The following is a 27,973-nucleotide window of genomic DNA, read 5'->3' as shown; positions in this document are numbered from 1 at the left end:
TATTCAATTTAATAAGTTTAATTTACATTGTATATGTACAAGAGCATTTCTTTCAACCCACAGGTTAACACTACAAAAAAAGGAAAAAGTACTGCTGTTAGAGGAGTGAAGAAACTCTTGAAACACTGTTGTCTGAAATAAAAGCAAGGCACTCTCCCTTAACACCTGATATATTCCTGAATTCTGCCTATACAAAGGCATGTTCACAATGAGAGAGCTTTAACAAAAGTAGTGAATTGAATCTGTGTTAATTCTTTCTTTTACTGTTGCTACCTGGCCCTGGTTGACTCGCTGATGAATCTGTGTGTTGACGTGAAGGATGATCCCACAGGTGACGTGATTTGTGAGAGAATCACAGTTAAGACTATCTGTGGAAGACTGAAGCAGACTGGCTACATGAAATCTCACATAGGGCTCTGGACCTGCTACCTCCCACTCACATTCCACTTAATGAATAAGCCTTGCTAAAGCAACTTTACTATACTATGCTGATTTGTGGGAAAGTTCTTTTTGAGGGCCCCCTCCCAGGAAGTGATTGCAAGCCCTCATCTGGTGCTCAGAACCTTGCAGGACTTGTCCCTAGAGAAAAGTGATTTCTCAAGGGGCCTCATGTTTTACAAAAGGAGACAAAAGTAACCATAATTTTGGATTTTGTGTCTGTGTTTTTGTATGCACACCTATGTGTGAGTGCATGTGTGTGCACGTGTGTGTGTGTATATATATGTGTGTGTGTGTGTGCGCATATATATATATATATTTAGTATATACAAAAGCTGAAATTCAGTCAAAATATATTTGTCTTGCTGGTCAGGCTTGTTACAGCAACCTACAAGAAACATTAGCTTCTCTGATATTTAATTATGCTATTATGTTTGCACATAAGCTTAAAAGTCAATACAAAAAGCAATACTTTTTCAAATATTATCTGCAGGTAAACCAGAAATATTAACTATAGTGACTAGAAGTCTGTTTCCCTATTGATACTACTATAAATCTTGATATAAGAATAGTTTTTTCATAAAAGCACATCCAAACATAGTAAGTGATAAAATATCAGATTACTATTTGAAAACCGTACAGTGACTCAATATCTGGGTTATCCTTTGCAGCAATTAGGCAATTCATTTGGCATCTGTTTGATTGTATAATTTAATTTCCATATAAACAGCATAGTTTAAAAAAAGACAAAAGCTAGAATGTTTAAAGCTAACAAAAGATACAGTGACATCAGGTTGACATTCAGAAATTTCCTTAGCAAAATGACCAACAAAATTTTGACTTAATACAGTGCATATAAAGTTTTTTAGAACTAACATTTTTAAATATTATTTGAATTTAGCAAAACAGGAGCAAGATTTTAATATCAAAGTGCTAAACAGTACTGCCTTAGAAGTCACTGCAAATAAACTGTAAAATAACTCTGCTTGCGATTTGACAGATATTTTATATACAAATGGTTAATAAAAAGACACACACACACACACGCACGCACACACACACATATAGTATATACATATATAAATATACACATTATATATATGTATATAATTCTTCAACTGGTTTATCTGAGTCAGTGTGAACACCCCATTTAGTTATTTTGTGTAACAGGGCTCCCATGAGCTGGCAGTCATTGCAATAAATACAGGCAAAGCCATTACAATATACCATGCATACAAACATTTATACAAATAAAGACACTATGCAACAAATTATTTCATATTAATATGGCATCAACAGTATAAACATACAAAAAGGAGTACGAACACGGAATGTTTAAACGCAGCCCACTATATCCTTCCTAGCACTTACATTCATATTATTTTACAAGACTTGCTTGTTCTTCGAAACCATCTTGTGTCTGTTTAATAACTTGTTATTTATGTTAAAGTCTAAAACTTAGCTATCCCTGATGCTGACCCTGTATGCTCCAGTCACTCCTTGTCTAAGGAACAACTGAATCACTGTTGTTCCTGTGTCTTCCACATACATTTGTCAGTAAGTCATTCTACATGGAATCAAGTTTGGAAAACTCTGTCATGTAAGTTAGTGCATGTAATTTTCTCACTTGATTTCTTCCATTTATTTTCATATTAAAATAAATTAGTTAATAAACAAGACTTAGTAAGACAGCACTTTAAAAAATTGCACTTGAACATGGGAGCTAACAGCCATTGTCATTTTGCTATATTTGATTTATATGAAATGTTCGGTTGAATGTACTTTGTTATAAAAAGTGAACTTTTGTTTAGATTGTGCCGATGTATGTGCCCTTGATGCAGGAAGTATGCTAAAGGTATTGTCACAAAACACATACTACCCTGGCAAACAACTATTTGCTGTTCTTGTTTTCAAACACACAGCTTCTACAATTTTATTCCTCATAAACAATGAGGTGTTAAACAACAGATTTAAAACAGTCATGTTAACCTTTTACTGCTGCTGGGATAGCATTGTCCAAAAGTGCCATATTAGCAATTTAAAAAACCCCAAATCACACAAAAGAAAACAAAGAACACAACCCCAAAACAGTAAGCCAGTAAGTTTTAGGCCTCAGGTTGTAAGGACAAAGCGCCAGAAAAGACCTCATTTTAGAGCTGGAGCTGCTTGTTAAATGAGGGCAGAAACATTAGCTGTAAGTCACAATCCATTTGCCTGCTCTGGAGGGCATTTGCCTTTCATGAGGGTGACGACTCAGAAGGGTAAGGTGTCTAGAAACAGCCTGTCAATAATGGAAGGGGCAGGCACCAAATCTTCCAGTTTCAGGTAAAAAATGCGCTGCAGTCCCAGTGTGCAGAGAGAACGTAAGTCAGCGAGAACACCCAGTACCTTAGGCTCCGCAGACTCGAGGGGTTGTCCTTTATTTTGGCAACTGAAAGTTAAGTGATCTTTCAAACTGCTAGTGATCTTGTTGCATAGCTCTTCCACTTTCTTTGGTTCTTTTAATCCATGTCGTTCTGCAAAGTGAGGGCACAAGAGAAAACACGTCATCCTTCCTCCAAATTCAGAAGTGTCATTTTCTTCAGTGAGCAAACTGTAACCAAATATGTACTTTGGTACACAAAGCAAAAATGCTTTAAATGTATATGATGTCTTAGAACAGCAGTTAAATACAGTGTCAGTTAACCTTTGTGTCATACAAAATAAGATACGATAAGTGCCCTTTTCTTTTTAGCTGCTAAAATAAGTAATAGAGATGCTCAGTTGTGTTTGAAATACTAGTACGATGAGTCCAGACTGCATTTCTAGCATAATTTTCATGATATGAAACAGAATTTAATTGGGCAATTTTCTAGCAAAACTATCGCAGGAGGTGTTTTGGAGATTTCCATGCTTCCCCACCAGTTGTGAATGCTCAATAACTATGGCAACCATTATTTATTCAGTGAATTCAAGTGGCGATCGATACCCTTAGCCAGCTCCATCAACACTAGGCCTGGAATTCCACTAGGAATTTGCAGACACTCTCATAAGAAACTAAAGGCACCTTACTAGCCTTTGTTATTTTGATCAGCTATTGCTTTTTAGCTTATTCATCTGTAAAAGGTTCAAGATAAAAGAAATCTGGAAGTTAACTATTTTGCTTTGAGGGAGCAATGTGTAAAGTGTAAAGGCTGCTGAGTTATCTATCACAAAAAAAATCAACATTCCTAAAAGGAAGAAGAGCTGGGGTTTGTCCCCCCTTGAATAGCCTTTTAAAATGCTGTAACAATGTTAAACACATTCTTTAAGCTTAAATTCTTTAACCTTAAGCAGAATAAATCAGATTTGTGATTCAATAAAAGCAGGCTCATTACTGATACATAGGGAAAGATAATTTTGTGTTGTTTGCTATCAAGATTGAGTGGATAAATTAATGCAACATTTCTGAACAATAATCTCAAATAGTTTTGTGGCATTTTTATTTGTCTTTGACTTTGAAATTCACAGATAAGTAATAACTGGCTTCATAGAAAAGTCATAATCATTTGCACATGAAATAGAATTATACCAGATAGGCAGTCTTAAGAAAATGCAAATCAAATTAATTTTAATCAACTAGACATGGAAAACCAGTGATGGCAGGAGACAAGGAGTGAGTTATTGTGGAAGTTCTTATGCTTGATGCGTCTGAAGTTGCCTGTCTTCTCTAGCCTCCCTCCCCACCACTGGCAGCCACATCTCCCCAAGTCTTGTTCCTCTTTATTTCAGGAGGAGCTGGCAATAGATACTTTCGTTGTCCATCCCCCTAACAAACAATAAAGAGAGAACAGTTTTCTTTGCGTCCAGAAACAGGTATAACGCCTGTGCAATGCATAATGGTGCCTCCGTGGCACAGGCACATGCATAAAAACTTCTTTGTGCCTCCTGTTACCAACTGTTTTGGTTGATATTCTTGATAAACCAATAAACCAGGTGGGAGCCAATGAGGTCAATCAGAAATGTAAAGATCAGATTCGCCACTGATTTTCACTCATCTGACATGTCTGCAACTTTGTTGACTTACACAGAGCTAGCTCCTAAAGAGTACTAGTTTGGGGTCAGATATCTAAATCTGACTGCAGATATGAAAATCTCTGGCCAGAAGCTACTGATTCTACCGCTTAGTATTACCCTGTACTGTCCTATTGCTGCAGAGCAACACACACCCAGGCAGTAACATCTGCTTCAGACATCTTCACCTTGAAGGAATAAAAAAACCTAGGCATTCTAAGTGCCTTGTTTACATTAAAACATGTCAATGAATATTTAAAGCCTTTCCAGTAAATTGTGTATAGTGTAATTATGTAAGCCTTAACTATACAGGTCACTGAAAGTAAATACTTGAGCAGATTCTGCCATTAAAAATCTTGGGGAGATAAATATTTTATACAAATTTGAAAAACTGTAGGGATATTTTACCACTAGCCTTCTGGGTGAGTCTGCAGAACATTAGATTAATCTGGCAGTCTTTAAAGAGTTCCCATCTTTAAATTTGTTTTGAGGTTGTTCCTGGCTGTGTAAGTAAAGATATCTTTATAGATCTAGAGACCTGAAACACTAGAATGGATCCAAAACCTGATTTTAAAATAGAGCAGATTTTTAAACCAATGTCTCAGTAGGTGTGTGTATTACTGCAGAGTATGGAAAATTATCTCTAGCTCTTGAGTGCACAGCAATGTTGTAACTTTTCAAGTCAGAACTAAGCAGTCTTTGTCTTACACTGACAAGTTCAAAAGGTTTCATGAACAAACCGTTTCTTAGGTGGCTAGCCATGAAACATGCTGATAAAAAATACAGTATGTGCAAAAATTATAGTATTAGTAGCCTTACTTTAAATAAAAAAATCAAGAAAATTCAGGATTAAGACATACTCCATCCTTAATCTGCTCTCTAGTGCTACAATATTAAAGCACTTTTTTAAAAAATAGTGTTCTCCCCTGCATGAAATGCCATGGGATGGCATTTGCTACTTGCAAATGTCTATGAAGGTAACTCCTCACAGCTGAAACTGCCTCACTGGAAGGAAGGGGGTTTGAGTCTCCCTTATTCCAATCATTAAGGCATCCTTTGAATCCTGTCGACCCAGAGAAGGACAAAGCCCTCTTTGGAAGCCTTTCTGCTAGTAAATGGCACTGTTTGCACTGGCGCCTCCATCATAGTTCTGGAAGTTAGTATCCAACCTGTTTCTGGAGAATGTACTACTATATTAAACAGCTCCTTCATGACATAGACTTGAGGAGTCTTGGATCTAGTTTACATCAAAGATTGTAATTTAATATTTAGGGCTCATATAGCAGGAAACACATTTTCTTGCCTTTTCCACATAACCAGTCTTGCTCTGAAAGACTTAAAGAAAGACGTAGAGTCTATACAGCCACTCACCCTAAAGGGAGCAGAATGAGGCACTTGTGGCAAGTAGGTGCACTGTCTCTGAAGCCAATGGCCTCATAATCATTTGCTGGCTTCCACAGGATGTTCTTATCCACAAAGGAATGATAAGACCAAGATTTATCCCAAGAAGGACAGCTAGTCAAAACCAATATATTTTCTCTAACTGATTGAAGAGGTGTATAAATACTACTGTCTTCAGACTTTCCTACAATGGCAATTGAAGAGGGGCAGGTAAAATGAATATAAGATTTTTGAGCCTTGTGTTATGGAATAGCATCAATTTTTGCAAGAAAAATGGTGATTTATGGCAAAGATGCTCTCCATAAGCCTGTCAGAATGATTCATCGGAAGCCTTGCCTCTAAAGCTCCGCAAACTTTGCAGCTCATTCGGGCAAACTGAACACTGCAAGTTTTTTTACAACTTTCTCCTTTACTCACACATCATTTCCAGGAATCTCAATGTGAATCTGTGCTATAATTATGCTGATCAGCAAAAACTTGATAGGAAGAGCAGAAAAACCAGTCACCAGCTGAGCTAGTCCTTCTTTCCCTAGTCTCCGACATGGGGCAGATTATGGCCAGGATGGGCAGATTCAGTGCTGCTACCTTTCTGAAGAACACCACTCTCAAAGCATGTATTTCAAAGCTCCTAAGTACCTCACGGACTCTTCGGCTCTGTGCTCTATGTCTGGGTGGGTCAGATTTAGCCTTAATTAATTCTGAGGTGTTAGAAACAGTCTGACCAGAAATGCACCAGATTTATGCTGCTGACTTAAAATGGGCCTCTTGATTGTCTTGGTTTCAATATAGTTATCTGATTTTCTCTTCCCCCTTCACAACCCTCTTCCTCTTCTATAACTTAAATACATGAAGGGCTTAGTTGCCTACAGCTTTCTGATTGCCTTGTGCACTCTTTGTTACACAGCAAGACTAGGACATGATAAATCCAAGAGTGTTCTTTTCTGGTGTGCTCTGGCCCATATTCATTCTGCCTAGCTTTCGGGCACTTCATGAGGGTGCCCAAGTTAGGAGCACAGACTTCTTAGGTTTCCTGTAACGTCAGTGGAGAAACGGGCATTTTTAGAAGATGGTTCAGATCTTAAGTGGATGAATCATCTTCTGGAGGTGCCCTATATTTCTCCATTGACTGTATGAGGTACGTAAATTAGATGGGCTGAATATGGGACTGAGACCACACAGGATATCAGAGCTTGCCCCTTCCTTTAAGAAAACTGCAACATAACACAGAGGCCATGAGTTGCTGTAGGAGGAAAGAGTTGTTGCCTCAGCAAAAGGGTAGGAAAGGATGAGGAGGAGTGAGTACTTCACTTTGCTGCTGACAGTATTCCCCTCAGCAAAGTGGAGGGGGGACGGCAGACAATGCAATCTGGAGGATTTTTTTTGTAATTGGCACTCCTACACTCCTCCAGTCTGCCACCTGCCCATATGTAGACCCAGCACATGAATAAGCCATTCTGGAGGATCCTGGCAACAGGACTGAAGGATATATACTGCTGAAGTGCAGTGAGCCTCCCTTCCATAGGCAAGTTGGACAGGTCTGTGCTTAGAGGGGAACTGCAGCAGCCAGACTGGCCTCATTACTGTTTCTTAGTATGACTGATGGTGCTAAAAACTGTGTTTCTAAACTGGAATGGAAAGCCCTACAGCAGGAGGATGAACACAAACTCATAAATAATTGAAACCTCACAATATTCTTCAATGTTCTAGTGCCAGTCTAACAAAGCATTAAAAGTGTGAATAAGCCCAATATATACAGTGGCTCTGGGCTGGTCTGTAAAACACTTAAAATAAAACATATGCCAAAAGAGCTTGGCTGGATTAGGGTAGAATGCTCTGTACTCAGCAGCGTCCCACTGAGAGTGACAAGTGGTCAAAACAATAATATTGTCATGTGGATACAGAAAGGAAGAGGCAGAGAGTAAAAGAGAATGAACAAGACAGAGAAAGAAAGCACTAGCAGTTTCAGAGTAGGCAGAAATTTGAAAATAAATTAGACTGTGTCCTTTACATGATCTTCACTGTAATTTCAATCTATATATATCAATCAATATATTTTGATATTGTTGGAAAAATTGTTAAAACAGGTCATTCAAGAGGCTTATGCAGTATTTTAAAAGATAGTCTGAATTAAGTTCTGGTCTACACTGCAAAGTTTTATCATCAAAACTTTGTAGGGACTAAAGAAATTACAGCATGGAGCGGTTGTACAAGAACACTTGTGATCTATACAACACTCTAAACTCATAGAAATTGTCAATATGAAACTAAGCATAGAACCTGTCCCTAGATGACCAATGTTTTTTTTTCCATGTTGGTACTTTTCCCTAGCTCCTTAGATCACACATCCCCACAGAATAAGTGATCCAAAGAAAAAGAATGGGACAGAACTTATTTCTTGCTTTCATGGGGATGTGGGGTGTGTGTCTTATATTGTTTTCTAATCACTCTCTTCTGGATAATACTCAGAGCACTGCTGATGTGCTCTGGAGGAAGTTGTATCCAGTCCTTCTTAACCAACTGAAGGAACTAAAAAAGGAGAAGAGAGACAGAGAGAGGAAGATCCTAAAGGAGTACCTTAAATAAAAAAGACATGCTTTGACATTGAAGAGTTTTAAGTTAACTGTTTGCAAGCCACCCACAATAAACCAGATGTCAGTTCTTTCATTCTGAGTGCTTTCAAGCTTATATCCTATCAGAAATCACTTGTAAATTCATCAGCGCTCCAGCACAACCCTTTTCCTTCTATGCAACATACTGCAAATTCCCAGGAAACATCAAACAAACAGAAAAAAACCACAAATATATGGATTTAAAAATGAATTACACATTGCAAAATACTACAAAATATTTTCCTGATTATTTTATGCATGCATACCTTTAGTTTTACTCAACGCAAGCAGTGAATTAGCAATATATTGGGATACTCACTAAAACTTCTGGTGTTCTCTGCAAAATTACTGACCAGAATGAATGGTCAAATATGTCCACAGCCATACACTCCATGCTGTGACCTGCAGCTGTGGTTGAGATAGGGCACAGAGCTTTCCACAAGTCAGCAGGTTTAGTGAAAAGGCATTGGAATAACTGGGCTGGTACTGGGGACCCCACAGGGCATCACAAAATGGGAGAACAGCCTTAGGTATCTTGGGACACTGGAAGCAGTGGAGTGTCTTTTAGCCTTCAACAATGGTGAGAGTGTACTAGTGTACAAGAGGGTTTGTTTTCTAAAAACCCTTCTCTGTTCAAGCTATGGAGAGCACTCATGAAATCGAGAGGAACGAGCAAGTCATTATTCCCAGGAGCATTTCTCTTTACCTGGAGAAATATTCTTAAATTTGGTGCTACCTGAGACCATGTACAGTATTAAAACAAGCTATAACCCATCACTATTTTTTGTTTTTTCTTTTTTCATTGGACCACCAAGTCATAAAAAGATTGGACTGATCCAAGATAAGAACTGAAACAATTTATGTAATACCGAAGAGAATTTTGCTTGATTCAGTATTTTTGTTCTGCAGTGTTTCTAACAAAAGCAAGCAACTAGAGTCACAAAACTTTCCTGCTCCTTCGTATCTTGCAGCCCAATGACCTGGATATTCAACTGGGACATGGGAGAATCGTGATAAAATTCTCTTGTTGTTGGATTCAGACCAGAGATTGGACCTCAGATGTCTCTCTGGGCACCAGCTTGTCCCCAGATCATCATACATAACAGCCATTCTGTGGCCCATGAAATATGTCAAATGGTCAAAACAGGAAAGACAATGATGCACAATAGCCACATACCCTATGGTCCTGGGAAAGGTCACTCTCTTGCTCTGACTCGCAAGAAGGATTTGAACCAGGGATCCTACCTACCTATTACCCTCAACAGCCCATTACAGGAGAAAGAGAGTACCTCCTTTATAGGATAAAGAATGGTGCCTAAGCATCCACCTAAATCTAAGACAAGACTTGAAACAGTTGCTTTAAAATGTCCAACAGATTTCAGAATTCCAAAATTTATCTTCATAATTTTTTCCCTTTGGTTGGGACTATCTGAAAACCAGCACATGCCTTGTCATACTCAAACTGTAAGGGAAGGACAGGAAGCCATTTCTCAAGGGATATGATATCAGAGGCACATCTCAAGGCTTTCCTGATTATAAACATTTCCATATACTATCACTGAGAAATTCTCAAACTAAAAAGAGGAGCATTTTGTGCTGTAGTGCTCTCTTAGCCACAATTACCTGATTTCCTCTTTCAAGTTTTTTCGATATTGTTCGTCTTTATACAATGTGATCCATTTTCAGGCCAAATTTCTGTCTGAGTCCCTAAGTTAGCTAGGTGCCTTTAGGGATCTGAAACCTGTGAATACAAATCACTAGACACAGTTTTGGTCTAATTTAGACAGCGTGAAGGTGGCCCTATGTACTTAAGAGCAAATGAGCAGAGATGTATTAACATCATGAAATAAAAGAATAAAGAGAAAACTACATTAATTTTAAGCACCATCTCTTACAAGTGAAAAAAAAGCAAGAAAAGCTTGACAAATACTGTGCCCCCCCCCCCTCAAAAAAAAAAAAAGCTATTAGGGACAGAAATGCTCTCCTTCTAAAGGTAACAGTTACTTTCATTTGTTTGGAAACTTTGGGAAGACCAGCACAATATAGCAAGCCCCTGAAAGGACTACTAGCGCTAAAAGGAGGAAATGTGAGGGTCTATTAATTAAAAGATGTTTCCATTAAATATTTTAGGGTGATCTGAGCCAGCCACTGGACAACTTTAACTCTTTATGTAAGGGCAGCCAAACAGTGTCTGACTAAACAGAAAATATCATGTTAAAATATGCCATGGGTCTGTAAGGAGAAAAAAATTTCTTCACATAGAATAGCTTTTCCTACATTCATCTATACGTTTTGCATGATATCCTGTGCCTCTACCTATATCCCCTCAGTCTCCAGGAAGATAATGAAGGACAAGCTCCATCTACTGCATCTATCTAGATAACATACAGTCAATAACCTGAATCAAGGACAGGTGCTCTCTCTCACTATATATATCTACATCTATATAAATGTGAACATATATATCTGTGTGCAAATATATATACGGAGAGAAAGCACCTATCCTTGATTTATAGGTATATATTTATAATATATATACATAAGTATGTGTGAGTGCATGTATGCGGATGTTTATATATAGGAGTCAAAAATAACTCAGGAATGCTCTTTCTCGCTTTCACACCTTTCATTTTGGATTTTTTCAGGTAAAATAAAGCAACTCCACTGAGTTATTCTGGACTTAAGAGTTGTATCAATGAACCTAAAATCTGGCTCTTAATGCACTCTTCACAAGCACAGAAAAATGAACATAATTTAACTGAAAAACTGAAAATACTTTTCAGAAGAAAAAGAGAGTTAAAGCTAGAAGAAGCACAAACTAACCCTTTGCCCAAATGCAGGAAGGAAGTGTACCATGTAAGATCTGAAGCCAAAATCTTGGCCACACATTGTGAGCAGGAATTGGGTATCTGGTAGTTTTTATATTTACCATTGAACATTTTCCCTCAGTGTTTCTCAAGCATCATCTCATTCTAGGTAGAATGAAGGCTGCAGCTGGTATCGTTGAGGCTACCGCCTGCAGACTGAAGGATGCCTGAGATGCGTGAGGAAATCAATTCCCATCCCAGGGGAGCTTAAGGTATCCTCAGGAAGGTTCAGCTCAAGGCACACTGGCGCACTTTTTCACCCCAATGACCCAGCTGCACCCCTACATCATCATCTTTTCTGAAATGAGTGTGGGGCTTTCAGGAGAGCTGTCTGCTGCGCTCACTCCTGCCGCATTTCCATGGATACCCTTACTCCCAGCTCTGGCTCCGTGGCTGCTTCAGTCAGCCTTGCCTCCTAAATTACCAAAAGCCCAAGGAATGCAGTGTGCACTTCAAGGGGCTTTTGTTGTTTCAGGAATGAGGAAATTACACTTTAAAAAGTTCAACCTTCCCCGTTCTGTACTTACTAGCCAGGTTTGGCAGATTCTTACATCAGTTTCCTGCTGTTTGCCCCATTAGGCAGAAAGGGTGAAATGGTAATGTGCACACCCAAAAGTTTTTGTAAAACTGCTTAAAAATTCATTTTTCTTCCTATTCTACAATTTCATCTCTCAAAAAAGCGGTACCATGAAGTATCTGTAGCAGCTTGGGTACCAAAAGCAGCCTGCCCCCCTTGTGAAGCACTCTCTCTGATCTAGCTATCTATCTCACTGAGAGGTAGGCTATACTAGCTGTATGGTTTCCAGCTCTTGAGCTACCCTGATATTAGTACTTCTACACAGAAGACTTAGCCCTCGTCATTTCATTAGACTTTTCTGTGAATTCAGCAAGCATTTTGAATGCTTTTGTAGAAGCTACACAATTTGGTTGCAGTCAGTTTGCTTTTTAGAGACTATTCCAAGAAAAAAAGAAACCATGGAGAAATAGAGAGTTAGATTACATTTTAATAGGTGTTTCTGAGGGTCTAATGTTACAGTCCACAATTTCAGTATGGTTATTACAATGCTTAAAAAATCATAGTCACTTTACCTGGAATATAGCCAAGCTAACTGAGATTGCTTAAATCCACATTAAAACAAAGCACTAGAATCTGAAGATTTCTATTATCAAAGGAGCACTTACCTGTAATCATAGTTAGAGCTGATAAACTTGCTAAGGCTGGGATATCAAGGTTAAGGCTCTTTAAGTTTAAGGAAAAGTCTTTAATAGAGTCGAGCCACTCCCCAAATCCACGAAGGCACTGAAGTCTATGAAGCACAAGTCCATTGCAGAATACAAACTTATCCTCAGCAGTATCAGACCTCAAATAAAAATAGTTGAAAAAATTATGAATGCATCTTCTACTTTACAGTAAAATGCATAACCAGTACTGAAGTGTCTGTCATTTAAAATCCAATGCATATTATCCTGAGACATATGTGGGCATTCACGTTTGACAATATGCTTCTCCCCTGGGGCAAAAGTACAACAAACAAGCTTCTATGATTGCTTACTTTGTAGAGTTATAAGCCTGAGGTTAACTGTAGCATGTGGTGTAGACTGTCTAATTAGTTAAGATTTTGGTCCTGCCCAAAGGCATAAACAGAGGAGACATTTTACATTAAGTACTGTATGTATGAACCAAAGGAACACAAAGTGCATGCATTTTGAAATACAAAACTAATAATAACTGGAGAAAGAAGAGATTCTGCAACTCTCAGCATTTATTTAGTCTCATCTTCATTTTTCATATTGTAAAAACTGATAAAGAAAAAACAATGGAAAATACATACAATAATGCACACACCAATGCACAGAATATAATATAGTTGTCTTTGTGAAAACCTGTGTGTGTGAGAGAGAGATCACAGCCAAGCTCTGCCCTCCTTCCTCCCCTACTGCAATATCCCTGTAAAAAGCAGCATGCAAATGTCATTTTCAACTTGAAGAAACAAGGGCATAATTCAATTCTCCAGTTTGGAATTTCCCCAGTCCCTGAAAGTGTCTTTGGTAAAATGTCTTAACTAGTGCCAGACTGACAAACAGCATCTCACTCTATTAAATGACTTGGTATTAAGAAGAAAAACAATCTGAACAAGATTTCAAAGCTTCTTTATCCCTTTCAAAAACAGACTATAAAGATGTGCATGTGCTAAAGGAAAAGAAGCGAAAAAGGAAAAGCTTAAAGGTGCTTTTCTACAGTTTATACTGATGACTATGAAGCAACCTTGCTGAAATAGTACCTGAGGATCAATTTTGATTAACAGAGAAAAAGAGGATGTGGTATATCAAATGAAAAGAACCACATTAGTGAGAACTATGCTCTGTTTTTAAATCCTTTTATTATTTTTTCTGCAGTGTAACACAAATGAAATACCATATTTTGTGGATGCAGATTTTGCTGATGTTTCATGTTTTTTTTTTTAATGTTCAAAGATACTGCCATATTTATTCCTTAAAAACATTTAGATGGATGACCTTTCACATCAGCTTAAGAGGAAATGAAATAAATAGTTACCTGATGGAGAGTCTTAGCACAAAGAGCTCCAAAAAAGCTGATTCTATGAGTAATGTCTGATCTTCTTTTGGGAGGTCAGTAAATCCAGGGATTTTTTCTGCCCAGCCTCTCGATATGTCAATGGAGGCAGTCAGAAGGTTATAGAACTGCTGGACATGTTCTGCATCTGTGCCTGCAGCAGCCTGGTCAGTGGAACAGTACTAAAAGGAAAGCCACAGAAAGCAGTGTTATATGCATTTTAGGGCATGCTCTGAAACATATAATGTTATCTGCCCAGCAACGTTTCTTTCTGTGGCAAAACTGGTATTATTAACCATAATACATAAGTCTAAATCTACCTTCCTATTTGGATACTTATCACCAAATATTTCTACATGTACAGAAAACCTTCAGAAATTATCACATTTTACAACTATCTATATACTATTAATAAATAGAACAGAAATCTGGTGGATAGAGTAATTTCTAAAACAAGAGAAGAATACTATTTAACTTACTACAATTAAACAGTTTTCCCATTGATGAATTTGTCTCAGTATGTCCTAAATACAGATTTCTTCCAAAACCTCTCAAATTGCATTTTATCTGACAGTGATAGAGACATGTAAGATAAATCACCTTTTATCTGACACATGCAGCATCGCTTCATTTGAATATAAAATTTGTTCAAAGTAAAACAGCTGCCCCAAACCACCTCTTATCCTTCAAATAGCATTTTAGGTTCTGGAGAACCTATTATGCTGTTGATGTGGCCATAACTCTTCCAGACAACCATTTGACAGCATCAGCTTGCTTAACTTCCCCAGGACCCTCTGACAGCCCCCTCCCTGCTATCTCCTGCTTCCCTGCCAGTGGATCCCTATCAGTGCTGTGACAGTACTCTCTCTCTGGCAAATATAACAGGAGCTTTATGACTTTTGCCTGATTCTGTACTTGAAAAGTGCTGCTGGTTTTCTGAGCAGGAGCTGAATAGTTTGGGATTTATTGTACCAACATCCTCCCCATCAGGCCTCTTGTGGGTTATTTCTGGGAGAGACTCGATACAAACTCTCTCTCTGGGATGCTCAGCCAAGAAAAGGTTGGGAAGGTCTCCATAGCTGAAAGTAGCATGCACACCCTTTGAAAACCACTCTCTATATGCAGTTAGGGGCTGAGGCCAATAGCCTGAAAGCTTCCTTAGCCACCCCGTCAGGCATGGAAGCAGAAAGACCACATCTCTTTCAAAATCAGTAAGAGTATACTGGAAGCCTGAGAGGCCCTGCTTACAGGCATGCCACCTCTGCTGCAGATCTCTCCCAGGTTGCTTACTGCAGCCCAGGAGTCACCTCTGTGCAAGGAGAAGAAGGGAGAACTGCAAAGAGACCCTCCATGGTGGATGCCTTATTCATTGCCTGCCACAGCTGGAGCTCGTTGCTGCTGGTGGGTAAGGGATAAAGGAAAGAGTGTCAGAGACACTGACCGATTGCAAAGCCGTAGTAAAGCTGTTAGAAATCCTGGAAATCTCTGGCTGTATTTGGGTTGTCAGTGCTAGCCCTGAATGAATCTGTTCTGTTTACCCCAACACTAGCAAAATGAGTTTCTTACAGTGAGCTGCTAGCTACCTCCTTTAGTCAGCTAGTGAAACATAGGCAATCCCTCTGATGAAGTTCATGTGGGGACAAATTCTGCTCCAGCTACCCGGAAAGATTCTGTGATGGCAAAGCAATTGGAGGCAAAAATATAGAAAGGTTGAGGAGCAGAAGTGGAAAATGTATATGCTGCACTGTTACATGTTTAGTCCTCCATCTAGATGATGCAGTGGAGGATGTTTGAGCAATATGAAATACTACTCCAGCCACTGGACTGCAACAGGATGGAAGCACCATGGTGACTAGTAGGCAGAAAAACACTGTGTGCTTTTGCAGCACTCTTCCATGCGCTGGACCCTCTTATAATGAGGCTGTGGAGAAAGCTAAGACAGTGTCAGTGTGAGGAGATGGGCTTTTCTCATTCATGGTCATCATCTCCTGAAGGCTCTGGGAGGTCTGCTTCACTGTGCAGGGGCTGAGCTATAGCTCCTTCTTTCTATAAAAGCAAATGGAACAGGCTGATGGGAATTCTTGCCTCATCCACAGGTACTGCTAAGGCAGGGTATATTCTTGATCAGAGGATCAGTGAAAAGGAAAGGAAAGAGAAGGAAAAGAAAAAGATAACACTCTAAATTCATCAGAGATGTAACTCATCACAAGTCAGTGTAATTATGCCAGAGATTAAGTTGTTCCCAATATTTAAAAAAACATTCCTGTGGCGATAGTAATACAAAATTTTAACATTTTCTAACAAAGCTGAATGCTGCATTCTATCACATGACTGCGAATGCTACAGTACAGTATAACCCATGTGGGACATTTAATTAAATTGAATGCATCTGAAAAAAAAAGTATCCTGTATTTGTTGTTATTGTTTAGCCCATGAGGGCATTTTTGGCAGAAGAGTAAAAATTATAAGGAATTAATAATTTTTTTTAACTGCTGTGATATGTCACTGCTTGCTAGAAGAAGTTAGCACTTACAAAGAGTAGCTGAAATGTTTACTTGTGACAGACTTACAAGTATTTAAGCAGCCATAAATAGTGCGTATGTCTTACGCACAAAATCAATGGTTTTTTTCATGATTATTCCATTAAGAAGAACTGATATTTGACCTGACTTCTGAACTAGACAACTGGTAAATCTTGGTCAAGAGGCCGCAGTATGGGAGGGCTCCATTCTGTGTTTCTTAACCTGGTCATGCAAACAGGAGGCACGCTGGGAGAAAGCCAGAAGACAAAGCTCTCCTTTGTTCCCTTGCTCAGAGCTCCTTTAGGAATTAAAGGATGGCCGGCTTTTTCTCAAGGAGGAGTTCCATGTGCAGGAAGCAACATTAATTTATATGGTATATTTAAAGAGCTTCTAAGGGCCTGATGTTGGGGAGAATGATAGTACAATCTCGCTCCACCCTTGCCTGCTTTTATCAGTCCTTCACAAAATGCAATAGCTGCAAAAGCATAAAAATAACTTCTCTGCAGTCTTAGAGGAGAAGTTATGCTTGTTTTTCAATGCATCTGCCCTTCCTCTGTCAGAAACCCTGATATTTGCTTCATTTCTAGCTTGGGGGCTGGCGGAAGGAGGCAGATTATTACCTAAATGCTGCACTCTCTCTCCAAAAGGCTGCATTTCTATTTAAGTCAGTGGCTATTTGGCCTGAATAAGGACTGCAAGATACAAGGTCTGGTTCTCATCTCACTTCATTCGAAGTCTAAACGCATGGAATTGTACCAGTGAGACAGCTGTGAGACCCGACTATGGCCCTTGGCCTTTAAAGCGTTAATAAACAAAATTCTTTTCCTAGTGATTTTTGAAACCAAATACCTAAATATACCATTGCTGTGGACTGGTAAATTAAAACCAATGCTTAAAGGAAGAATAGCTATGTTCTGAACAGAGCCAATTACAATGTGTTTTGTTTTAAAATTCTGAGGATATGCAATTTATTTTAGGATTTTTGGGGGCAGGTCATTGGGTTTTTTTGGAGGGAATGAGTATACATTCCTCTCTGAAACTCTTATCAGTATTTTTATGATGGTCGAGAAAACATTACGAGGTATAAACATGAAGACCATTCCAAACACTACGGTCCTGATTACAAAGCCAGGTTCCCAGATCTACCGATATGTACTGCATTGCAGTGTCACAGCCAATCCAATTGTACCTTTATTTAGTCTTTACAGATATAGGATTCTTCAGACTGATTTTAGCATTACAATTCATTTGCTGCATATTTCATTTAGTTAATATCAGTTTTTACACATTATTCTTTCCTGATTTCCCTGAACTTTTAAAAATAACCATAAGATTCGTTAAAAACCTAGCAGTCTATTAATTTATTCTAGTATATTTTTGTATTTTCAGTACTGCTGAGCCTAACAGACTATTATATCTTTTATTCTAACCCCCCCCCAACAAACCTTGGATATGAAGATGTCCCAACAGCCAATCATACATAATCTTTTAAATACCAAGCCTAAATTAATTTATTGTCAATCATATGCTTCCTGTAATATTCCGCAGAACTGTTAACTACTTAGATCTACAGGCTGTTTTCTTAAGAGAAATAATTACTGTACTGTTCTTTTTTTTTTTTTTTGTAAATGTGAAAGAGCTCTACATCTATACATATAGATAAATACATATGGTTTGATACTGCTTTCATGCACTGGGCTATTATACTCAAGTAATTCTGAGGCATACAGTAGATTTCTGCCAAAGAGTACAGTTAGTCATGTACCTAGGTATTTGCAGAATGACCCCCTGAGACATTTTGGGTAAGTTAAAATACATGTAAATATGCCTAATGCATTCTCCCCCTAAAAGGCTGTCAGGTAGTAATCAACTAGATTCTTAGTAATAACTTGTAAAATTGTATGATTGTATACTTACAGACTAGCTTGAAGAAAAGATATTACAGCATGCTTACAATTGCTAAGTGATATATGTAAATATATTTTAAAATAGAACTATATCATTTTTATATAATTATAATAAAATAGGTTTCATTATTTAATATTACTTAGGAACAGGTGATAAACTGTCATTGTAGATGTTGTCTTAGTACAGCTGAGATTTAATCATTTTTCATTAAGAGTAAGTAATCTGATCATGTTTTTCCTTAGCTGTATTTTTTCTTTTCATATATCAATCTATCTAAAATACATATTTAACAAGCCATTTCAGCATTGTATTTTAATAACTACAGAACAGTCTTATAGCTGGTGAATATACTACATTAAAGAAAAAAGGTACAAAAATATATAATCTCTGACAAAGCTTTGCTGATTTAATTTTTTAGAATTTCGACTTAAAGATTTGTTTCACAAATGTGAATGATACTTGAGAAATATCTGTGCTGGGGTATCCGAAGCCAGACTCTATTTCCATTTTAAATAATGGTAAAATTCTCACTGATTTCAATAGAAATGAGTTCTAGACAGCCTGTTTGCTTCAGTGACCCAGTATTACTTCACACAACCCTTATATTTGAATACTAGAAAAGTGCTATTAAATTTTAGCCTTTACAACCTGGAAGTTGAGATACTGGACAAATGGGTCCCACTCCTGAGTTTGGTGGATTAATCAATTGTATTGTAATTGATAGCATTTTGGATGAAGCCTCTTGCAAGGAGAGTGCTGTATTTATCCACACATTCTCACATTCACTCGCCCGTGGAATATACTGTGGTTAAAATTAGCTTTCAGATGCTCACAACCAATAGTCACTAATGTTACTTTCTAGTGCACCTCCTTTCAGTCGTTGTTCACCTACTATGAATAGACATGGCTGGTTGGATAAATTTCTACTCTCATCCAAATTTTACATTTAATTTCATTTTAGCAAACTGGCTGTTAAATGGAAATGCAGCTCACAAAACATCTCTATGCAGAACACAAAGAAAGAAAGAGAAGTGAGACATACTCTTGAGTAGTCAAGCTCACTGGGAGTGGAGTCAGTTAAAGCTCGTACGAGGGCGTTCATCATGCTGATGGGAGGAGAAGGCGGTGAGGGCTGCGAAGGTTCCTGCTGCAAGGGGCTCTTTGGTTTGGAAGGCAGACGACCTCTTCTCCCTTTCAGGCTATCAGTACGGACAACTAAGTAAAACAGAAGAGAGTCAGTTGCAGAGACATCAGCAAACTAAAGAGCAAAATGAACACCTGCTTTTCTTATGATGGCCAGCCCAGCAAAAAAAGAAAAAAGAGAATTCAATTTCCATACATGCTATTGGTGCCTTTAAATGCAAAGAAATACAAATGATACCAAAATTACATCAGCTTTATGATGGTAAGCATCAACGTAACCACTTGCTTAAAACCCAGCTGTGTTCCTAGTGCTCCTGCTTTGTTTTCAGCAAATGCCTACACGCCTGTATATATATGCACGCGCGCGCGCACACACAGAAACTCTATTGCTGAAAGAAAACTGAGTGTGAAACACAAATCTTAATGTTAATACTACTCATACACATTTTATATGGAAGAATCATTCATTCAAAGTAATTCTAGCTTTCTTAAAGCATTTGAAAAATATGGTCACACTATATAGGTCATATTATCCATGCTAGTAGTTGCAATGGGACTACTCACACAATGTTACTTACATATATAAGCATTTGCAGAATTGGGACCAATGAGTTCATTCTGTTTCCATTTATTTTAGTTGCAAACTTACAATCAACTTACAGGAATGAGACAAGATCCTATGTAAAAATGCATGCAAAACAATGAAATGCAGCCTCCTCTGAGATAATACATGGTAGCCAACAGCATTATTGAACACTGTGCAAAGTTAGTAAAGGAAGTATTTTGGGCAGCATCAAATTATTCTCCCGTGGCCTTGCTGTTGCGGAACTCTGGGATCCCAGAAAGTCTAAATATGATAACCCTACTGCCTGGATGAAAAGAAAAAGTTTAATATGTTATTACACAAATTCACATTTTGGAGAGGGTAAATAAGTTATGAATTCCATCACTGTCAAATTCATCATAAAGACATCCATGTCCACAGACAGCCACATATTCATTAAATGTAATATTTCTGTGGTTAGAAAAATAATAATAGCAATAGTCCTTACCTTCTTTAACCATGCCGACACTGAGACACTTCTGAAATCGGCAGTATTGGCATCTGTTACGACGTCTCTTGTCCACAGGACAGTTTTTATTTGCCAGACAAACATATTTTGCATTTTTCTGAACTGTTCTCTGAGAAAATGCAACACAAAAATAGTAAACTGATAGTTTCTTGAACAACTTCGAACCCTGACAAAATGTATTTTAATTACAACATGAAAAGCGACAGTGCAATTCATATAATTAGATAAAATTAATTTCCTAACACACTAGCCTGCAGGAAAAACAATTTTATTAGTATTAGCTACTGACAATGAAAATAATCTAGGATTGTTCTGAAGCAAGTCTCTGGAGACAGGCAACTTTGAATGATAAAATCATATCTGAAATTACCAGGTCATCGCATCTACCTTTGGGGATTAGATTATCTCTGCTTTTAATATCCCTTTGGGAACAATTTTCTACTTGGTTCATTCCCTTGATTATTGCTGACCTTATTAAAATAAAATCAAAATGATCTGTGATGTACTTCTCTTGCTATCACTATTGTTAGTCAAATACCACAATAACTGGTTTGGTTAGCTATTAAAACCATCAGGGAAGAATATAAAAATACCAGAAACCCTACCAATGGTATTAATTAAATATTCTGGGAAAACTAACCTGACTTGGGGGGAAAAAAAATAGACAGAATTACACTGTAGTTATATACATTTAAATAACTCTAAAAATCATTTAAAGACTATACAATCAATTTAAATTTTGTAAAAACCTGGTAAGCCTTGAAAAAATATAATAGAAATTAATACAAAAATATTATATGTTTTCGTACTTAAAATCAAAGACACATCAATAAATAACTTAGCACAAAAAGCTTAATAGCAAAGACATCATAACAAGAACAAATCTATCAGTTTGACATTTGGTATTAAATCTTTCACTGCAATTAAATTCATGGAAAAATGTTATTTCATAATTTGTGTTCCTTTCTAAATAAGACAGCTTCAAGGTAATAAGAGACACAACAAATATCATTCATTGTTCTTTAAAACTGAAAATTGTACATTTCACTTGAAAAAACAATTTTGCAGAATAAGCTCTAGATCCTGCTCCCAATCTAAATTAATAGAATATGCTATTGATTTCCACTGGGTCAGGATTGTCCTGGTTATTTCCAGGTTATTTGTGTTCCGTTTTCTAATTATATTTAAATAACAAATGAGTTTTACGGGAGATTTTTTTATTTTACCATTTTGTAAAAGGATTATTACTAAGTAATGTTAGCAGTTCTATGTGCAATAAAAAAAATGTTATAAACCCTCCCTCCTACAAGTATTTTTGAACTATTTTTGTTCTCATCACACTTGGGAATTCTTTTATCAAAACAGCGGCATGCCTACTAGCCCTGCAGAAAGAAATTTATTACATCAAATCCAAATTCACCGAATCTGCCCAGAACTCCACCCCAAGCCTATCCCAAGTTTTTTGCTTAAGCCATTTCTGAAAAAATACTGAAATCTAAACTAAATCTGTTGAAAGAAAATGATCAAGCATCCAAATCTAAAAGCAAAGGAAAGTACTCAAATCTTAAAAATATAAGCACAAAGTTTCCTCTAAGAAACTGCTTTATGTAAATTATCAGTGTTACCCTTCAGCTTCAAAATCTTCTAACTTGCAAAGCTAACATGGAGACACTAAACAGGGCTTAGTTACTGCTCTGCTTGGTACTTTCACTGATGAGAACTCACTTGGTTCCTAAACTGAAGAGCTATAATGAAGCAGCAACCACATAAAATTATGAATATTTGGGTTTATTTCATGCATTAAACCAGTCTCCTCCTTGCATTGTATTTATAGCCCTCCTCACTTGGATCTTCCTCAGTGCAACAAATGGCACCACTACCAGCAGCTAAAATACTAAACAGCCTTTAAGATTTCTGCATTTCTTATCTCATTTAAAACAGGGTTTATTTTAGGTTAGTGACTGAATAAAATCCAGCTTGTCAAAAGGACAGATTTATTCCAGATGAATTTAGCTACAGAATAAATCTAGTTAACGGCTTAGGTGGATATATTCCTAGACACCTCTGCAGCAGGTGACCTGAGCTCCATTAAGCAATACTAATAGAGCACAGACTTGGTTAACACAGTTTAGCACCATAGTTGTTTCTCAGCTGAGACTCTGGCTGATCATTTCATCCTATGGAGGGCTTGATTTGGCTTTGTAAACACATTTACCCTGCCCCACTGAACATCACGGATGGTGGCTCTGTGCCCTCAGGGCTGCACTGCCCTGTGCCAGCACTGCCACAACCATGAGCAAGCAGTGGTTTGGTGGAGGCAGGAGTGGAGGGAGGGAAGGGGGAAGAGGACCAAAATGCATGCACAGGTGTGCATACCGAGCTCTCACCTTGAAAAAGCCCTTGCAGCCCTCACACGTTCGTACGCCATAGTGCTGGCAGGCAGCATTATCCCCACAGACGGCACAAGTGCCCTCCCCGGATGAGGAGCTCCTGCTGGGTGGGGATGGGAGGCCGCTGCTGCTGCTGCTGCTCTCACCCATGAGGCCGGAGGTCACTGCATTGAGGCCAAGTGGCGAGAAGGCTAGCGTGGCTGGTCTTTTGGCCAGGGGAAGCCCATAGGAATGGCTCTCCATGGTGGCCTGGCTGGCCGTGGGTCTGTCAGGTCCCAGGGGCAGGCTCAAGGAGGCAGGGTCATAGCACATGTGGGTGCCTGCTGCTGGCGTGTGGGGGGGCGAGTGCTTAAAGTGGAAGAGGGGGAAGCGTGGAGGCACAGTCTTCATGGGGGCAGCGTCCATGAGGTGGCCAGGAGGAAGGCAGGTCTGCGTGGGTGGGAGCTCGTCCCACAGGCTCTGGTGAGAGGGGAAGCCAGGTGTGGTGGGTGTCGAGGGTGGAGATTGCTTGAAGTACATGGACGTGCTGGGCATTCCCTCGTCTGTGGATGGTGGCAGTGACTGTTGGTAGGAAGAAAGCCGGGTGTCTTCCATCTTTATGAGGGGCCTCTGACTGGAGGAGGAGGCAGACTGCATTTGGTAGAGGCAGGAAGGCTTGAGCTCATAGCTGCCGGAGTAACCCTCCATGAAGGTGCTGAAGCTGGGAAGGGAGGTGGTGGCAGTGGCAGTGATCTCGGTGCTACTCAGGTCCATGGTCAGCTTGGTGTAGTCAGGATTCATAATCTCTGAGCTGTACTCCGAGCCATACGTGTAGGTCTGAGCTGCATAATTTGAACCAGGTGGTGAAGGACTATACTGCGCTTGCACACAGGGCATATCTGCAAGGGCAAAGGTGGATGTTAACAACAAGCCTGGCACTCAGAGGCGGCACTTTAGACCCTTGCTAACTTCTTGCTCACAGAGCTCAGTTAGACACGCAACTTCTGTGCTCGCTGGGACATCGGAAATATAAATTAACTTTGAGTCCTTGTCTTTCAACAAAAAATATGTACTAGGATCGACTAAATATTAATCATTAGGCATCCTGCTCTCATTTAGTCACTGGAGCAACTCAGATTTATACTAGTGTCAGTGAGAGTATAATCCATCTCAAACTGCCCTAGATCTGCTGCTTAATATATACGGGTGTCAATGAGAATTAAATAAGTATAATGAAAACAGTTTATGACTCTAAATATATCTCTGTATGTGCACAACTGTGCCACAAAATTTTCATGAAGGGTCAGCTGGATTATCAAATGTGTAATATTAGAAATTACATTATTTTAAAAGGAACAACATCTACAGAGTGTGTCAGGTCAGAGAAACAACTCAAGTCACAGTATTTTCTATTTAGGACTTGCAAACATCAATTTTGCTTACTCAACTGTGGACCTTCAAAGAATATTTCCAATCAGATAATAATTCTAGGTTGGTGTCTAACTAGTTTTAAGGCTTATGGTGGTATAACATTCTCCTAAAAGAGTGGGTGGTACAGTGTATCCCCAAATTTTCAAAAATGTAAGGGAAAAAGTATGTGGTGTTTCTGTTTTTATAAGAAAGCAAAGTTTAGGCTGACAATATAATTGCTTTTTTCCATTAGCCATAAAAGTTAATGTGGTTCACTGATAGCTGGAATGGTTGTAGCAACACAGTCACTGCCTATAAAGATTTGTGTTTTTCTTTCACATTTCCTACTTTTCTGCTTTCCTTTGCTGCTTGCAAGAAATAATGTACCCAATTCTGTAATCCATTTGAGGTTTGCTTGATTAAACTCTGTTAGATTATAGCTCAGTATTTGCAACCAAAACTAAAAGCGTATGATGAGTTTCAGTTCCACAACACAGGAATAAAATGCATTTTTTCATCAGTTAGTATAAATTCTCTTATCAAGAGAACAGAAAATAAAGTAATATTATCACCCGTGGAGAAAATGTATATCAAAATTAAGTGCTGTTTATCTCTTCCTAATCGTGGTAATTTATATTCCAAAGGCACTTGTTAAACAATTCATATAAAAAAACTGCATTAAAAATATGGCTTTCTCTCAGTAATTTAAGAACCACCTTCACTTTTAAAGTATTGATTTGAATCTGTCATGCAGCAATCCAAACAATGTGTTAAATCAACTTTTAATTCTTTCCTGCCTGCTTTGCTGATAAACATATCTAAACTAAGAACAACATTTCAATTATCGTACCATCACAAACCCTTCAGATCTTTCTTCTTTTCAAGAAAATGTTAAAAAGTGAGAGAAAAATAGTGCTTTTGTTTTCCAAAATGGCTAAGACCTTTCTGCTTGTAAATCTAAATACTTAGATAAAAAACATAGCAGGACTATACTTTCACAAACTTCACCTCCCAATCTTATTTATATATTTTCTATTATTCTCCTTTTTACTATCAATTTCTGTACATGCTATTCAATGTACACAGGTGTCATGCCAATTCCTATTACTATCATGCATCAGTTTAAGGACCGTCTGTTAAAGTATGCTGATCAGTGCTTAATCAAATAAAAAGGGAAAGAAATTCCTTCCATGCACCTCCACTGAGAACTGACTGAGAAACGCAACTGCACGAGCAGGCAGATAATGCCACAAATGGACGTGTTCCTACACACTCCTGTGAAGGAAAAAAAGGCTTTTTGCTTGCTCTGAAAATGAGCAGTTCAGGAAAACAGATCTTTACCGTTTTTTTTCCTCCTAAATAGGGTGCGCTTCTGAGCATAACGGGGATATGTCACTGAATTCAGTTCTAAGTGCAATAAGAAGCAGAAGTCTGAAATAAGTCCGACCTGAGGACAGAAAAAATATCCCTGCCGTACAGATCTGTTGCGATCTGCAGGACTCCTCCTACTTCGCGCTTTGCTAGCGCATTCGACCGACCGGTTCTAACCCCTGCTTTTCCACTTACGGCACCAATATTAATTACCCTGAAAAGTAAATACCTGGGATTTTTTTTTCTTTGTTTATCCAACAATATTTGAAAAAACACTGCAGGCACATTGAGAAGCCGTATGTCATCACAGCCAAAATGAATGAGTAAAAAACCAGGGGAGGAACATTCAGAGCTATTATCCCTTCTGAAATCTTTGCAAGAACTTGACATAAGAGATGCAGTTTAACACGAAGAAAGCAATGTTCTTCATAAACACATTAACATCCCACCCACTTGCTTGCAATTTGCTCCTTAAATGTTTACACATCTTTGGTTTGGAACTTTCAATTCCCATGTATCCAGTCATGATAAGGCTAAAAGTGTTATTAAACGCAGACGTTTTCAATTACACGAGGTCCAGATCCTTTTCGGATGTGAACTCTCTGCCGCGCCGTTAAAGTCAAACGGGATGACAGGGACCAGAGGTAGCCGCGAGAGGTGGGAAATGTGGAGACAGCTGCAAGTATTTGCAAAAGGCGGAGATCGCGGCAGGGCGAGCCCTTTACCGCCACATCTGCGCCTCCTGCTCCTTCTCTCCCAGGAGAAGCCGGGAGGGCTCAGCCGCTGCGGCCCCCAGAAGCGGCCCCCGCGGGGGCGGCGCGGGGCGACCGCGAGCGGGGCGCGGGGCGGCGGGGCAGGGCCTTACCTGGAGGGTATCTTGCTCGCTGAATGGTGGGGCTGGGTGTCCGGCCGGAGGAGGCGGCAGCGGGAAGCGCAGGCGGCGGGGTCCGTGCCGGCCGGGAGCTGTCTGCGGCGCCGGGGTGGGAACCTGGCCTCGGCGGGGGGCGCTCTTCCGACCCGAGCTCTGGCACGCAGCGGGAGAAGGAAGAGCACAGTCAGAGGGGAGCCGGTGGCCGCCTGGGCACCGGGCGCAGCACCCGCCTCTGGCGGCGCGCGCGGGGGCGGCGGGCAGTGGGGAGCCACGGCCGCAGTGTGAGGACGGCTGGGCGGAGGAAATGTGCCCCCGCTCCCTCTCCTCCTGGCAGAGCGCTCCGGGGGCACAGGGGGAGCAGCGCAGCGGGGGCAGTCCCTCCTCCCCCCCTTGTCGCACAGCAAGCTCCCACCTTGCTCCAAGGGAGAAAAGAGAGAAGCTAGTTGGGAAGCGCATTTTCTGCCAGCCCCGCTCTCTCTCTCCCTCATCACACAAAAGGAAGAAGGCACCGGGCTGGAAAAAGGACAGGGGAAGCGGACGTGCCGTGTTCTTGCTTGCTTGCTTGTTTTTCTGGTAAGGAGCGTGGGTTAGGGGGAAGGCAAGGGGAGAGCCGACCCCGGGGCAGGGGTGACTCCAACAAGCAGGGCAGCATCTTCCTGAAGTCGCCGCGCATCCATTGATGAGGCGCGCTCCTTGGCAGCGTGGCCGCCCGCGGAGCAGGAAGTTTCTTTTTCGGCGGGAGGGGGGGTGGGGGTCAGAAGCAGGCTGCAAGGTAGTGACCGGCCGGGGAGACGGGACTCGAGAGGTTTCCTACCAGTGAGGCCAGTCTCCGGCATTTGCAGCCCCGCTGCACCGGGGCGGCGCGGGCCGACCGCGGAGCTCGGCCCCAGCAGCAGGGCAGCTGTGCCCCCCGCACCGCTCGGCGGCGGGGCACCTCGCCGCCCTCACCGCAGGCGAGGCGGGAGGGAGCGCGGGCCCGCCGCGCCCTGCTGCCGAGCCCCGCTGCCTGCCGCGCTCCGGGGCCCCTATCCCACAGAAGTGGTCTGTCCCGGCCCCGGGCGGCCGGGGCTGCCAGGGCTGCCGGGACCGCCGGGGCTCTCGGAGCCGCCGCGCCGGGGGCCGGCGGGCGCTCGCCCCGCGCGGACGGCACGGACCGGCGGGGGCTGCGCCGGGAGCGTGCCCCGGGACCCGGGAACTCCCCTCGGGAAGTGCCAAGAGCGCTCTCACTCACTCCTGCGCTCTCCGTCTGCTCCTTGTCCCTTGCCTCCTAATCCCGCCCCAGCTCCGGGGATGTTAAATGATTATTAGCTCATCTCTTTCTCTCCCGCTGGTTTTGTTCCCTCCCTGCTCTCGGGCCAAGCTCCTGTGAGGCTGCTTCTCACAC

General features: G+C 40.2%; 1 protein-coding gene across 2 annotated transcripts; it reads right to left on the bottom strand.

Moving 5' to 3' along the window:
- Window positions 1–26,736, bottom strand: NR4A3 (nuclear receptor subfamily 4 group A member 3). Of its 2 annotated transcripts, none has more exons than XM_067291083.1 (7): window positions 26,584–26,736; window positions 22,956–23,836; window positions 20,548–20,677; window positions 19,395–19,567; window positions 13,905–14,104; window positions 12,530–12,708; window positions 1–2,954 (listed from the first exon to the last, which is right to left on the bottom strand). In XM_067291083.1, exons 2-7 carry the CDS (start codon window positions 23,832–23,834, stop codon window positions 2,692–2,694), a joined length of 1,824 nt encoding a protein of 607 aa, XP_067147184.1. In that variant the 5' UTR covers window positions 23,835–23,836; window positions 26,584–26,736; the 3' UTR covers window positions 1–2,691. The 2 variants fall into 2 exon arrangements, with proteins under 2 accessions (XP_067147184.1, XP_067147185.1); XM_067291084.1 differs by lacking the exon at window positions 1–2,954 and adding an exon at window positions 4,117–4,225.
- Window positions 26,737–27,973: the final 1,237 nt, after the last annotated feature.

This window comes from Apteryx mantelli, chromosome 2 (assembly GCF_036417845.1).
Source record: "Apteryx mantelli isolate bAptMan1 chromosome 2, bAptMan1.hap1, whole genome shotgun sequence".
In the NCBI taxonomy this organism is placed as follows: Eukaryota; Metazoa; Chordata; class Aves; order Apterygiformes; family Apterygidae; genus Apteryx; species Apteryx mantelli.
Note: the sequence above shows the minus strand (reverse complement) of the source record. Positions and strands in the feature narration are given on the sequence as shown.